Source organism: Globicephala melas, chromosome 2 (genome assembly GCF_963455315.2).
Source record: "Globicephala melas chromosome 2, mGloMel1.2, whole genome shotgun sequence".
NCBI classification, from domain to species: domain Eukaryota; kingdom Metazoa; phylum Chordata; class Mammalia; order Artiodactyla; family Delphinidae; genus Globicephala; species Globicephala melas.
Window position 1 is genome coordinate 1,862,615 of NC_083315.2, and position 14,768 is coordinate 1,877,382.

Here is a 14,768-nt window from a genome sequence, read left to right on the forward strand (position 1 = left end):
TCATTGTTTTTTTATATCAGATACCTTGCACTATTTGATATTTATTTTTCAGCTTAATTTACCTTCATTTACATGGATAAAACATTTAATCACCATGAATTTCTAATTTGACATTTCTGCTCTTTTCCTTAAACTCAGGAGGTAAATGCCATCCATGGTGGTACTTAGTAGACAGTTTGGAGCTGATACTGTGAAATGATGCTGTGCCCTCTCTCAGCTCTTTGAGTAATTAAAAAACATGTCTTGATCAGTAGGAGGTTAATTTTAAAATAATTCTTACAATTCTTTGCAGTGTAACACTATGACTAGAAAACTTATTGAAAACAGGCTCTGAAGATTGATTTCTTAATAGACATTTTATCTTCATGGATTGTGGTTTTTATAAATATTAAACTTAAGTAATTTGGGCTGAATTTTAAGACATTTATACTTTCTTGATAAAATAAGTAGAATGTTTTCCTTGTCTGTCAAAGGACTAGATAACCCCCCTTTCCCATTCTAAAGTGTCCTGATTTAGATGATAAAGTATAAGGTTATTTCACCTATAATCTACAATGAGATCAAATTGTTTTTGAAATTCAGTTATCAGGAAATCTTTACCCTGGAAGAATTATCATGTTTCTCTTTGTGGCCAGTGTAAATCCTACAAATGACCGCATTTCATTTCTAGCTACTTCTGGTAGGAAGATCAGAAATAAACTTGCAGCTCAAATTTTAATTAATCTGCAGAACCATCGGGCTGGAATGCCTACAGCCCGAATGCATTCTGGTGCTGACTTTGTTCGTTCTGTCTGTATCTTCTCTGATCTAAATTTCTAGACTCATACCTGGACAACTTACTATAGGGGTTCTTAAATGCTCCCTAAAAACACTGGAAAAGCAATGGGTGCAACAAATAAACACATGAACTGATAGCTCAAAAAAAAAAAAAAAAAGAAAAAAGGACTAGATAATCCAGGTGTGCAACTGAAGTGTGAAGCGTCTTATTTACAGATGTGCTGGTGTCTTTACTGCTAGTTAATAAAGAGTGCTTAGGTAGTATTTCACTTATTAGGTCATGTTTAGGAACTTTGATTTTAAAATTTTAAGCTTTAGAACTGCATCGTGGTTGTCAGCAGTTAGAAGAATGTTCTAAGGGTAATGAAAGTATAACCATTCACGTTAAATTTTATATTGCGAATACATAATGCTTTTGATGATCCGCTCTTGTTATTCTGAATATGTTCAGGTAGAGTAAGATGTTTAGATGCGTCCCCAGGTATGTGTTTTATTCTACTCTGGGATCATAATTTGGGGGTTTGACAATTCCTGTTATTTTTCTCTTTTGAAGGATTGCCTTGAAGAGTTCTGAACTCCTTTATATGTATGGCGCCCTGGACTCCCGAGTGAGAGCCTTGGTGTTCAGTATCCGATGCTGGGCTCGAGCACATTCATTAACGAGTAGTATTCCTGGTGCTTGGATTACAAATTTCTCCCTTACCGTGATGGTCATCTTTTTTCTCCAGAGGAGATCACCCCCTATTCTTCCAACACTAGACTACCTAAAAACCCTTGCAGGTGAGACTGGAAGCATCTATTTTCTCTCTGACATTTGAATGGATAGAATTACCATGTGTTTTCAGAAGCGTGTGTGTGTGTGTTTGGTGGTCATGTATTTTCAAAGCCTTATGAATCTAAAATTTAAGAGCTTTTAATTTTCTTAATGTCCAGCAGAGGTCATGAGAGCAGATGATTTGTGAAGCTGAGGCCTTTAGAATTTTTTGAGAGTTCTGTCTTGTGTCAGTTGGCAATGTTGTTTACAATCTCCTGAGCCAGTTGGAACCTCTCCCTTGGTTTACCAATCTTGGAATGACCTTGGAAAAAAATATATCCCAGATGCAGCTTCTGATAGGATCCCAGCTTCAGAGATGGCTTTCCAAGTCTGAAGCTATTTCCAGATTTCTCTTAGAGATGCTAAAAACTGTTTCATGTTTTTTTTGTTGTTTTCGCATCTTTATTGGATCATAATTGCTTTACAGAGATCCTAAATTTTTTTTTTGTTAAAGCTTATAAGGAATCATAGGTAAATGGTTTTAAAATTAGTATACTATTTAATTTATATCTTAAATAAATTGAAATTTTGCTAGACTGCTGGATGAGATACTAAAGTATTACAGTCCTAAATTCTGAAAGGAAGATGATTCAGGGATGTGCTCAAAGTGTATGCGCACTCCATCTTCTGCCCCTCCTGTATGTTGCTGCCGAATGGTTCTCTTAAAGTACATCCCTGAATCGCCCCTGTTTAAAATCACCTTAAAGGAATTCTATTCCCTGTAGAATAAACCTCAAGCAGTTGACTTAGCTTGGTGTTTAAGATTTTCACCTGTAGCCACATCCAATTTTTCCAACCTCTTCTCCCACCATTTTTCTTCATGTGTTCCCACGTTTCAGCCAATATCACGTTCATAACATTTCCTCTTAGCTCTTTCATTTATGCTGTGTGTTTTTCTTCCTAGAATGTGCCTTTTCTTCTCTTAAGTTCTTTTAAGTTCCCTTCCATGCCACTTTTCCTTACTATTCAAATTAGAAGTAATCTCTTCTTTCCTGTGAACACTGTAAGTGGTGGTACAGCTTGAAAGTAAGCTTTAAAAAAAGCTCCATGTGGCAGGTTAATGGAAAGTAGCAAGTTTTCAGGGAGGTGGAGTGGTGAGCCTGTGTCTCATCTTTGAGGTTGGGTTAAAGGGCATCGTCCGCGCCGGTGCTCATCTCATCGTTTGGTGTCATTCATTCACTAAAGATCTGTTGGTGACTTACTATGTGTCAGGTGTGATTTTTGGCACAGACGATGTTCTCAGGTAACTCAGTCTAGTAAAGAGATAAGAAACAAACAGAAAACATGGGTAGATCTCACCAGTAAGCAGCCTGGAAATAGCACTTCCTGCTCAGTCCCTGCTGTGTGCCCTGACGCTTCTGACTGCTCTCCTAGAAACCACTTTGGGGAAATATCATGGAATCTTGGAGTTCAGAAGCTAAGAAAGAGTAGAAACTGAAAAAGAGGAGGAATTGAGGCAGGTTTATGTTGGGGGCTGACTGCTGCTAACATCGTGATTGTTCTCTTCCAGTCTGGCAAGCGCTGCCACCCTGCCACGCTCAGGCCCCTCGCATCCCTGCCCGGGGAGGTTTATACTGCTTCTCTCCTTCCCACTGCTCCATTCTTAACAGAGTGATTTTCAGAAATTCATGTCTAATTGTAGTATTCTCTCTCTTGAAATCCTTCAGTAATTTCCTAGTATCTTTTTTTTTTTAATTTTCACTAATTGTTTCAGAAAAAATATGATTTGTGAACTAATTAAAAATGACATGTTGGGCTTCCCTGGTGGCATAGTGGTTGCGAGTCCGCCTGCCGATGCAGGGGACACGGGTTCGTGCCCCGGCCCGGGAAGATCCCACGTGCCGCGGAACGGCTGGGCCTGTGAGCCATGGCCGCTGAGCCTACACGTCCGGAGCCTGTGCTCTGCAATGGGAGAGGCCGTAACAGTGAGAGGCCCGCGTACCGAAAAAAAAAAAAAAAAAAAAAAAAAGACATGTTGAGTTTTTATTCCAAATCTGTTTTAAACCCAATTTAAATTTATTCACATCTTATGGCATCAAAACTGACAAAATTAGTTTGTGAATTCCTTCATTTTCTACTTAAAAACACCAAATTAGTTGTTAAAAATTCTTCATGTTTTTAAACGTGGTCAGAGAAACTTTGGGACCACTTCAGTTGCTTCTTTCCACACAGCACATTATAGGTGTGAATTGCCAACAATGTAAAGCGAATTTGATGTTGCTACTTTTTTATCTTTGGTTTTTGAAGTTCTAGTGAAATCTTGAACTTGTAAAATAATTTTCTGTGGATGAATGTATATGAAGGATGTGGTGAAGATGATTTTGAGGAGAATTTGTCAAAATATTTTTTTCCTACTCATTTAAGTATTTTTCAGAATCCATGTTTTTTATACTTTCTGATTTTAACCAATGGTCCCATACTGATGTACATTCAATAGTATATGGCTAAGAATAAAAACAGTGTTAAATCGTGAAATAATCAAAGCCATCTTGGGCACTGCATAACTAAGCAGCTGAGGGACTTGTGTCCTGTTACAGTCCTTGTCTTCTAAACTGCGCCTCTCATTGGATATTCAAGTAGAGGCTGTCGTTTGTGTTGTTTCACAAAGAAGACAGTGAGACCCTGTCAACACGAGTGCCTACCTGCATGCCTGCCTGCTGGCTTGTTTGTTAGTAGACGGCAGCGTCAATTTCTGGGGCGCCTGTTAGCACTTCTAGGACTTTGTCAACCGCTGTTTGAAATCCAGAAGTGGAAGTCCAAACTTCTTATCCTTGTGTTTCGGGTCCTTCGTGGTCTTCGTTTTCCTCCTCCTCTTGTACCTTCCCTCTTGTGTGTCGATCGGGAGCTGCAGCCCTTCTGCACATCTCTGTGCCTTCGCCTGAGGTGGCCTTTTCCTCCTGCCTCCTCTTCTTGCCTGGAGGACCCCCTCATCGTCAAGGCAGAGAGGACATGCCCAGTCCACAGACTTGCTTGTTAGCTCTTTCCTGGCTTCTCTCTCCCCGCTGCCTCCCAGGAGGCAGTGCCTTGTCGGCTCCCAAGTACCTGGAGCGCACCTGGCTGGTAACAGCGGGTAGACTGCTGTCGTTCTTTTACCTGCCTGCCTTGGCCAGGCTTTTCTAGGGCAGGCTGTCTGATTCGTCTCTGCATTTTCTGCTCCTGGCTTAGAGAAGTTCGGTAAATAGATTGAAATGATTGGATGAGCATTTTAAAGTTGAAGGTGGTTTTGTACTGAGCATGATGGCAAGTTTCGTATTTTGGTTATTCTTGAGTTTTTGTTTCTTTATCTTTTCTTAGTCACTACTACTTCCCCCATGTGTCTTATTTTCGTGGGTCTTCTGCCCTTTTTTTGGCTTTGCTACCTTTGTTATATTTACTTCTGTGTTTAATGCTTTTAATATAGCATCTTCCTCTTACACTCAGTTGTTTGATTAGAGTTCTTTTGTTTAGGATTCCTGCTTTTCTTTCCTATGACAAATTGAAGGTTTGAGGAAGAAACGACTGGGTAGTGTTTTCAGCAAATTTGATGCGGAGACCCCAGCACAGAAGAGAGCTTTATTTGCCAGCTTTCTGTGACCCAGTAACAATGTATTGAGTACCAGGCACTTGGCTAAAAAATTTTATGCATCGTCTCAATTTCCTAAGTTCACGTAGTTAGAACATGCTAGAGTCAGAATTCAAATGCAAGCACTTTTCAGAGCTTATACTTTTTTTCCAACTGAAATATAATACACATCAAAGTGCATATGTGTGTGTGTGTTTGTGTGTGTGTGTATGTGTGTGTATAGATTTTCGCAAACTGAACACACCTCTGTAACCGCCACCCAGATTGGATAAAGCACCTAGAAGTACCAGCTGTGCTCCTTTCTGGTCACTGTACACCTTCCCGCAGCCCAGTCTCTTCTGACAGCGTAGATGAATCTTACCTGTTCGTGTCTCTTATGTCAAAGGTATCACAGAGTACATATTCTTCTGTGTCTGGCTTTTCCCTCTCAACATTGTGTTTAGGAGATTCACTCATCTTAGTGCATTTGTGGACCATTCATTTCCATTGCTATGTAGTATTCTGTTACATGAATATTCCAGAAGTTTTTTCAAGTTCTATTTTGGTGGACACTTGGGTGATTTGTAGTCTGGAACTGTGACAGGTAGTGCTGGTGTGCCTGTTCTGGCGCATTTCTTTTGGTGAGAACTGAACACAGGTACTCATTTCTGTCCAGTGTATCTGAGGAGTAGAGTTTCTGAGTCTCAGGCTTCGGGTATATTGAGCTTTGGTAGAGACACTGGCAAACAGTTTTCCACAGTGTGAACTCCCGCAGGCCCAGCATACAAGTTGTAAATGCTGTTGGTCTTTGCCAACACCTGGGATTATCTTTTTTTATGTAGTTCTTCTAATTGCATGTGTCGTGGCATCGCGGTTTGTTTTGATTTTCTTTTCCCCGGTGACTAATAACATTGAGCACCTTTTCATATACGTATTAGCCATTTGGGTATCTCTTGTGAAGTTTCTGTAAGTCTTTCGCTTATTTTTCTGTTGGATTATCTGTCATTTTCTAATTCATTCGTTGGAATTCTTTACATATTCTGCATGTGAGTCCTTGGTCACGTGTTCTGTATGTATATGCGTATCTGTGTATCTCAACTATGTGCACACTGGTTCCCTTCACGCCCTTGATAGTGTCTGATGAAAAGGACTGTGGCTTTTAAAGTTCTATCAGTTACAGATGCGCATGGTTATTGCGGACTTTGTGACTGTAACTCGCGCTCTGGGCCCGTGCCTTCTACTCCTTTAGTCTCTCACTGTAGGCACCGCTTTTAACTCTTCTACCTGATCTGTTTCATATTTTAAACCATATTTCCAAAATAAAATCCTGAATTGCTGTTTCTTGATTTTCCTTTTTCTTTAGCATTCGGCACCGTCTGTGACTTCCCTTTATGGAAGAGGAGGAATAACTCTTGCTCCTGTAGGGCCCTCACACATACACACGTATTTTCCACCCCTCGTATTGTGACTAGAGCTACGGCATGATCTTGCTTGCACTCTTGACACTGTTGTGACTATGGAAGCACTATTCATATCTGATCCATGCAGTAAACTAAAATTAATTTCCTTTCCTGCCCAACTTCTTATATTTTTTGGAGTTAATAGTTTTTAATATTCCTTATTTATTTTGTTTGCTTAGTTTTTCATGTACTTAACATTAATTGAATCTCAAACTTGCCATGAGTTATCTCAATAAATCTTTTCTCAAAATAGAAGCGTCAAATACTCTGTTAATTAATTCTTCTTCACCTAACCTCTGTTTTTAAAAATAGTTCTTCATTTTATTTTGTTTAGTCTCATGTTAGAGGCCTTCCTCAGGTGTCTGGTAATCTTTGAATTTCTGCTCATGTTTGAGTTAGAAACTAAAAGCTCATCTGAGTCTCTGAGCCCGGGGGGAGCTTGCTGGCTGTGACACACGATACAGGGCCCGGCCGGGCTGTTCTCTGGGGCTTTGGGTCCCCATATCCAGGTCGTTCCTCTGGGGCTGCAGGCTCCCCAGAAAGGACTCTTTCGATCTTTTTCTCTGGCAGAAAAGGCCTGGCTACTGGCATGCTGAAACTTTGGCATTTATTGTGCCATTTCTTGCATTTAGAACAGTTTTCCCACCGTCAGCTGTGTCTTGCATCTCCCAGTCTAGAGGTTCTTTCTTCTGTCTCCAGGGTAAACGTGACATTTTCCGTCAGGAAGAGACCTGGGGTCGGGGGAGGGTCTCAGTGCTTCTGTCACCGTCAGGCGTCCAGGCTGGGCCTGGCGCTTCAGCTCCTGAGCCACTGGGAGCTCTGCCTGGACATCTGGCTTCCTCTTGGCTTTCTTTACTGCTGGGTTAGGACCCGGTGTTTGCACGTTGCCTGAGTCATTGCTGCTTGTGCATCTGTTCTTCATCTTAAAAATGTTGGTTGCTCTTGGCTCTTCTTTTCTCCACCTTTAAGATTGTATGTCATCTTACTGTCATTTCAGTGGTGCTCTGGGAGGGGGTAAAGGTGGATGCCCGAGTTTATTTTGCCATCTTTACCCCAGAGGGGCTGAGTGTCACTGGAGCACGAGGCCTGATGGGGGAGGGGTGCGTAGAAGGACCTGGCCTCGCCTGTAGACTAGCACGGGTGATTAGCAGTAAGTAGTCTGTGTTACAGATGCACACGTGTGAGGAACAGCATCTAAGTGTGAATTATTCTGGAGTCGCGTGAGCTACGAGGTGTTAGAGCTGCTTTCAAGGGGGGATATACCCATGCCACTCAGAGTCTTCACAGAGTTAGATCCAGGTACTTGAGAGGCGATCCCTTGGATGTGCATTTTCAAAAATCACTGGCTGGTGGACTAGAAGGAAGCAAAACGGCAACTGCCCGGGTGTGTTACCCCCGCCCCACCCCCAGATATTAAAGAGTTAGCCTCACAAGTGAGTGGGGCGGAGTCCCCTGCCACCTGCTGGCGTCTCTCAGTTACTACTGACCCATGGCATACCGGAAGGCCTGGCGCTGTTAATAGTTACAGTAGAAGCGGAATGTAGTTAGTTATATGATTGTAGCTATTCAAGTTTAATTCCAGTAAACTCTTCTTATAAGAGTAGGACATGATAAAGGATTTGTTACCAAAGAAAAATTAATCAGCTTTCATATAAACTTGATGCCTGTTGTTACGTCCCTTATTTAGATGCCTGTCCACTTCAGGTTGTTTGTTAGAAATGCATGTGGCTGGTGCAGTGTTGATTTTGGCTCTTTCGAACAGAAAGATGAGCCTAAGTAATCATATAACCCCGTAGATGCGATTATCTCTGCTGCAGCCCCTAGTAAGCCAATGTATACCAACTCTTACCAGTTGTGGCCTCTCTGGCAGACTGTGGGTTACGGTAGTTCAATATTAGTTCCCTGACAAATGTGGGTACGTTTATCAGTCTGGATATGTCTGTGAGAATGTTACTCAGTGAATTTCATTTGTCATATGTATCATGTTGAAAAACAGTAATTGCTGTAGCAGTCATTGAAAATCTAAAGATTTCCAAAGGAAGCAAGAAAATCAGATTTAGCAAATACATAATCCTCATTGTTTTCGTGTAGTTTTGAAGCTCACTTAAGGGGAAGGACTCTATTCTGAGTTAATTAAGGAGCTTACACGGCTATTTTGTCCACAGCTGAGAAAGTTCGTATTAAGAATTTTTGCCAGTGTTTCATACAGTACATTTAAGAAGAAAGTCATTGCCGCGGGAATTAACGCAGAGTAATAGGGTATCTTACGTCTGAGTAGGTTGAGCATCATTTCTCTGTGGCAGTGCTGTCCAGTAGAACTTTCTGTGGTCATGTTGTACATTAGGGCAGCCACTTGTTATCTGTGGCTATCAGGCACTTGAAATATGGTTAGTGTGACTGAGGAACTGAATTTTTAATTTTAATGGCCGCATGTGTCTAGTGGCTGTTATATTGGGCTGTGTAGCTGTTGTTTGGGTGATAGTTTAATAGCAGAAAAACGAGGGAGAGAAAAAAGGGGAAGACTTCAACAGCTGAGTTGTTTCTTAGGTTTGAATGCCTTGGGGATTTTGAAAAAACAAAAATGGCCCTATCTTAAATCAGAGGATAATTTTTGTCCTTTAAGTTTTACTACTTTGTTAAAAACTCTTTTAGTGAAGACCAGCAGTCATAGACACAGTCTGTTTTTCATCAGTGTACATTCCTAGAAATACTTTAATGTAGAAATACTTTAATGTGGATCTCATTTTTCTATTAGAATTACATTTCTGGGGGAAAAAAAGGACATAGCAGCTAAAAGAGCATCAATATATGTGACTGGCCTGTGTCACAAAAAATATAAACTGTTGATAATTTGAAATAATAAAACATATGCCCAGGTCCCATAAAAAGTAGATCTAAGTGGAACTGTATATAAGTTCTTCAGTTGTATAGTAGAGTACATAAAATTTGCTACTAAAATTAATAGCAATTAATTTTAGAATCTAGAATTAATGGTAGAATCTGGAATGCTTTTTGACAACTTAAGTCAGTAACTCAGGTCTTAACCAAAAAATAACCAAAATCATAAAAAAGGGGAGACAGAAGTTGGAAGGAATCTTGTTTATCTCTTTCTAAATTTCTTTCTGGCTGTTCTAGATAAGCACTCAGAGTCAAATATCAGCGATCATTCAGATTCTTGGTTGTGTGCCCGCTGTACGCTGGACTCTGTTCTTACGGGCTGGATGGGAGCGGGGAGGGAAGGTCATCACTGCCTTGATTGGACAGTGGCCTCTGTAGCCCCAGACTACAGAGGGTAAGGGAGCAGACAGCATGCACGCAGTCATAGCGCAGTCGGGCAAGTGCCGATGGAGCACAGAACAGAAAGGCTGGAGCGCCAGCTTGGAGTTAGGGAAGGCGAAAGCCGTTTTTAGGTGGCCACTCATCAGACTTTCCAGAATGGGAGTTTGCCTGCATGTTGTACAGTGGAAGGTAGGTTAAAATGGTTGCAGGATTTCATGGTAGCTGTATATTTATTGATAACTAGGGAAATGATTACCTCTGAAGATGTATATACTGTTAGGAAGGGTGAATGTTTAAGTCCACTGTGCTGTTAAGTGTGTGGTGCTGAGTCCCAGTCGCTCTAGAGGCCTGCGTCTTAGAAATTACTGGAAGCTTTTCAGAATTCTTAGGACATTCAATTCGTATGTATCGTGGATGAATTGTTGAAAGTAAACGCACAAAAGGGTGATAGGAATGAAAATGGAAATTAAATATTATTGATCAAAGATAGTGCCAGGATTTAAGTTGGTGAAAGATGGGAACTGTCTACATTTTCAGCTAGAAAACTGATGACCTCAAAAGATAGATTAGGAGTCATCGAGTGTTGACAGACAATTCTAGTTTGCTAAAGTACATGTGAAGTTAATTTTACCGAAGTAAAATTGCTCTCAAATCTTTTTTTAGTCGAGTTTTAATCCTACTAACCGTCTATACTATATATAAAAAACACTGACTAATAAGAGGGCACATTCATCTGTAACTTTGATTTATGTGATTATAGATTTCTGGAACAGGGCATATCTTTGAAGTAGCATGCTAAATATTTCTCATCCCTGTTATTTAAGATGCAGAAGATAAGTGTATAATAGAAGGCCACAACTGTACCTTTGTTCGCGACTTCAGTAGAATTAAACCTTCAGGAAACGCAGAAACACTAGGTAGGTGTTTTCTTGCTCTTTGTTCCTTTTGGACTGAAACAGACTTTTTTATTGTTTTCCTTGTTTTATTTTCTTACAGAATTACTACTGAAAGAATTTTTTGAATATTTTGGAAATTTCGCGTTCAATAAAAATTCCATTAATATTCGACAGGTAAATACTGTTTCAATGTTTGGTTATTAGGTAGATGGTCTTCTACTGCACTAATATTTAATGAGTTTTGTTTTCAAAGCACTGTAACAAATGTCATTGCGTGTCACCTCTATGGTGATAGACAGTAATAAGAAAGCTGGTGCCTTAGTGGAGCTACATGACTTGGCTAAGATCAGTCATCTAGTGTCTGGAGGAGCAAAGGCCAGCTCTTTTCAACTTCTGCCTTTGTCACGTGGCCAAGTAACTTTGTGTCACTTACTACTAATACTGTGTCCTTCAAAATGTGGAATATATTCTGAAAGTTTTTTAGAAAGCATGATTTTACATATAGTTCTCTTTAAACTGGATTTGGGTTTCTATGAAAGAAACAGAATACCTAGTCCCAAAGATAGATGTGAGTGATTCCCTCCGTTTGAACCCTTAGGGTTTAAATTACTTAGGCAAGTGAATTATGATTTGGGTTCATCTGAGTAGCTGGAATGACAGACATTTTCCCTAAAGAGAATCTATCAGAGTAAACCCTGAGCAAAACTTGTTTGCACGTGGGAAATACTCGAGATGGCGCTCCGGGTCTGTTCTGCTCAGCATGTAGGTATCTGGTTACAGCCCTTAGAAGACGGGCTTCATAAAGCACATACTCAGATATTGTTTTTGTTTCTTCAACTCTCCTTTTTTCATTCTTCCCTAACCCTTATCCTGCTCATGGAGATCTTGTTTTTAACAAATAAAAAAGAAAGAAAGTGTGGGGTTGGGAGAGGGTAGAGGCACAGCGCTCTGGACTGCAGTCTAGAAGGAAAAAGGCACGGAGCATAGGGAGTTCTTCACCCTTTCTGCACCCTTACCCCTTAAGGTTCGGGGATGGTGGTCAGGCAGGACCCTGCGGGGCAGCGGCTTGAGAGGAGTTAGGGAATTAACGGGCTGCTCGCGTTGGAGACCTGACTGCTGGTTTTGCAGTGTCTGAGTCATATATGTGGTGTCATTTGCAAGAGGAAACGATTATATAGGCTAGTGGATCACTGATGTTTGTGTGACTCGAGCTCTAGCTTTTCTTTTTATTTCTGTGTCTTACCTGGCAGAGCCTTATTTAAGTTGGATCTTTAGGAATGTAGATGGGAAACGTCTAGTGTTTTTAAATGAATAATCCTTTGTTCCTTCTCTTCCTTTCTCATTTCATATTTGTGCAACATTAATTACTATATTTAATTTAAGGCTTCTGATTTTGTGTGCTTCTATTCCCACTGTAATAAGTATGTTTTTAGCAAGTTTCAAACATAACTGTATCTTGTTTTCTGCCATTTTTCTTTTTCATATTTTTTTTTCTTTCCCAGCTCTATTCTGTTAGGTAAATATTATGTTATTTTTAAAATACTTTTATTGGTTGACTCAGCCCAGATACCTCTCATCAGAGCAGTGACATCATCATCCGTAGCTCATAAACCTAATTTACTTTTCTCTAAAGAATATTCATAAAACTACAGTGGAAAAAATCAGTCAGAAGTACACACACACATATACACTAACTCATAACATGCATATATACCCACTCCCCTTGGGGAAGAAACTCTTTACTCTGTAAAGTTAATGCTGGTATTTTATGCATTTTTGACGTTTTATTAAACCAAACAGTTTTTATATCTGAGCCCTTCATATATTTATACATCTTTGTCTTCCTTGTAATTATCTGTAGGGAAGGGAACAAAACAAACCTGAATCTTCTCCACTGCACATTCAGAATCCTTTTGAAACTTCTCTCAACATTAGCAAAAATGTAAGTCAAAGTCAGCTGCAAAAATTTGTAGATCTGGCCAGAGAAAGTGCCTGGATTTTGCATCAGGAAGATAAAGATCGCCTTTCGCCATCAAATAATCAGCCCTGGGGGCTGGCAGCCCTGCTGCTACCTTCTGTAGCAAATAGTATGTCTCTTGCCAAGAAGAAAAAGAAGCCTGCAAGTGAAAGAATTAAAAACTTGTTGGAATCCATAAAAAGTGAGAGTACAGAAAATTCCACAGCCACCAATGGGTAAAGAGCAGTTAGTACTCAGGCATGATGGCTGCTCCTTCGCTTTCAGAACTGGTTTTAGCCTCTAAGATAATTACTGGACTGCCTGGAAGAATGGTGTGAAATTCTGGCAGATCACACTTTCATCCGATGTCTCAGTTTTCATGATCTTCTCATTGGGCCCCTTAAACTGGTCTGACATTCTGCGATGTTTTCAGTCTGAAAGCCAGTGGCACTGTATTAAAACGCCAGCCATGGGAACAGGTGAAAGAAGATTGGAATATACTTCAGTTAAAATATACAAAGCAAGTGGGAAAAACTAGTTTTACAATCAAACCATTGTTGAAATCTGCATCAGTCTCTGGGTGTAAATCATTTAGAAGGACTTCTAGGTATGTACATACGTAGGCAATGAATACAATAAAGCTGCAGAATTTGGTAGTACTCTGTATTTTTGTATTCTTCAAAGTACTCGTATTCACATATAAATAAAAGCAGATGGGTACTGATTTCCAAAAATGTTCATGTTTTTAAAACAGATGAATGCAGACACTTCAGTTACTACATTCTAGGTATTCTAAGCCAAATATATGAAAATACTAGTGCGCTGTATTTAAAAATATTACTTAGTTAATTTTTCTGTTTTCAAAAATAAAATCCTTTTTCTACTAGTATGTGGTATTGCCAATATTCCTTCACTTCTCTTTTAAGAATTCCTTTCTCCCTGTGGGGAATAGGTATGTATTGAAATACTATTTCCATTACATTCCCTGTAGAGTAACTTTCAGTTTATGCAGCAAATATAGAGTTGGAAAATACACACTTGAGCCAGCTGACTTCACGGTGAATTACTCAGCCGCTTTGGGCCCCAGTTTTCTCTTCTGTTAAATGGGGATGATAATAGTGCCTCCTTCACCAGATGGCTGTGAAGGTTAGGCGAGGCCCATAGGAAAGTGCAAGGTCATGGGCCTGGCACTTAGCACGTGTTTGTAATGTTTGTGGTATAGAATTATTATTCTTGCTACTCAGAATACAGATGTAGCATTTGTACTGGTTTTCAAAATAGTTTCCCATCTAAATTTTAGGTCAGAAACGATAATGAGCTCTGCTTGGGGCGTTATGGGAAACTCATTAATAGAATTGTCATGAAGCAAGTAAGTTCTGTGCCCATGTGCCGTGCTATTTGATTTCACATCTGAAACCAACAAACAGGCAGGCATCAGTGTTCTTCTATACAGGCGGTGTCCTTAAATTAAAAGCCGTTTTTCATTTGTTTTTTAATTAGGTTAATTCTGTTGGGCCGGAAATCTGTATTGAGAGTTAAAAAGAGGTTTAAAAAGCATAAATATTTAAGAGTTTCTAAATGAAATGATTTTTTTTTCTGTTCACAGGTATTTGATTGGACATTTTCATTTTTTGGTTGGTGTTAAGTCTAAAATGGTCATTTGAGCACATAAAGTATGTATATGTGTTAGCACTTCTTTTCTTTTTTGTAATTTATAGAATAACTTTGACACTCTAGGTCTGTTTTACTTTTCAGAATGAGGTTTAATTATAGGATGTTTTAATCTACACTGATCTTTTTTTTATTTTTATTTTTTTAATTTATTTTTGGCTGTGTTTGGTCTTCATTGCTGCGCATGGGCTTTCTCTAGTTGCGGCGAGTGGGGGCTACTCTTCGTTGCGGTGTGCGGGCTTCTCATTGCAGTGGCTTCTCTTGTTGCGGAGCACAGGCTCTAGAGCGCAGGCTCAGTAGTTGAAGCGCCCGGGCTTAGTTGCTCCGCGGCATGTGGGATCTTCCCGAACCAGGGATTGAACCTGTGTCACCT

General features: G+C 39.9%; 1 protein-coding gene across 1 annotated transcript in view; it reads left to right on the plus strand.

The window, feature by feature from the left end:
- The window catches only part of MTPAP (mitochondrial poly(A) polymerase), a 28,682-nt gene extending 15,069 nt beyond the window's left edge, over nucleotides 1-13,613 (plus strand). The window contains exons 6-9 of the mRNA XM_030832346.2: nucleotides 1,331-1,557; nucleotides 10,696-10,788; nucleotides 10,868-10,941; nucleotides 12,629-13,613. Coding sequence (XP_030688206.2) covers nucleotides 1,331-1,557; nucleotides 10,696-10,788; nucleotides 10,868-10,941; nucleotides 12,629-12,964 — 730 coding nt within the window. The 3' untranslated portion in view covers nucleotides 12,965-13,613. The remainder of the gene's footprint in view (nucleotides 1-1,330; nucleotides 1,558-10,695; nucleotides 10,789-10,867; nucleotides 10,942-12,628) is intronic.
- Nucleotides 13,614-14,768: the final 1,155 nt, after the last annotated feature.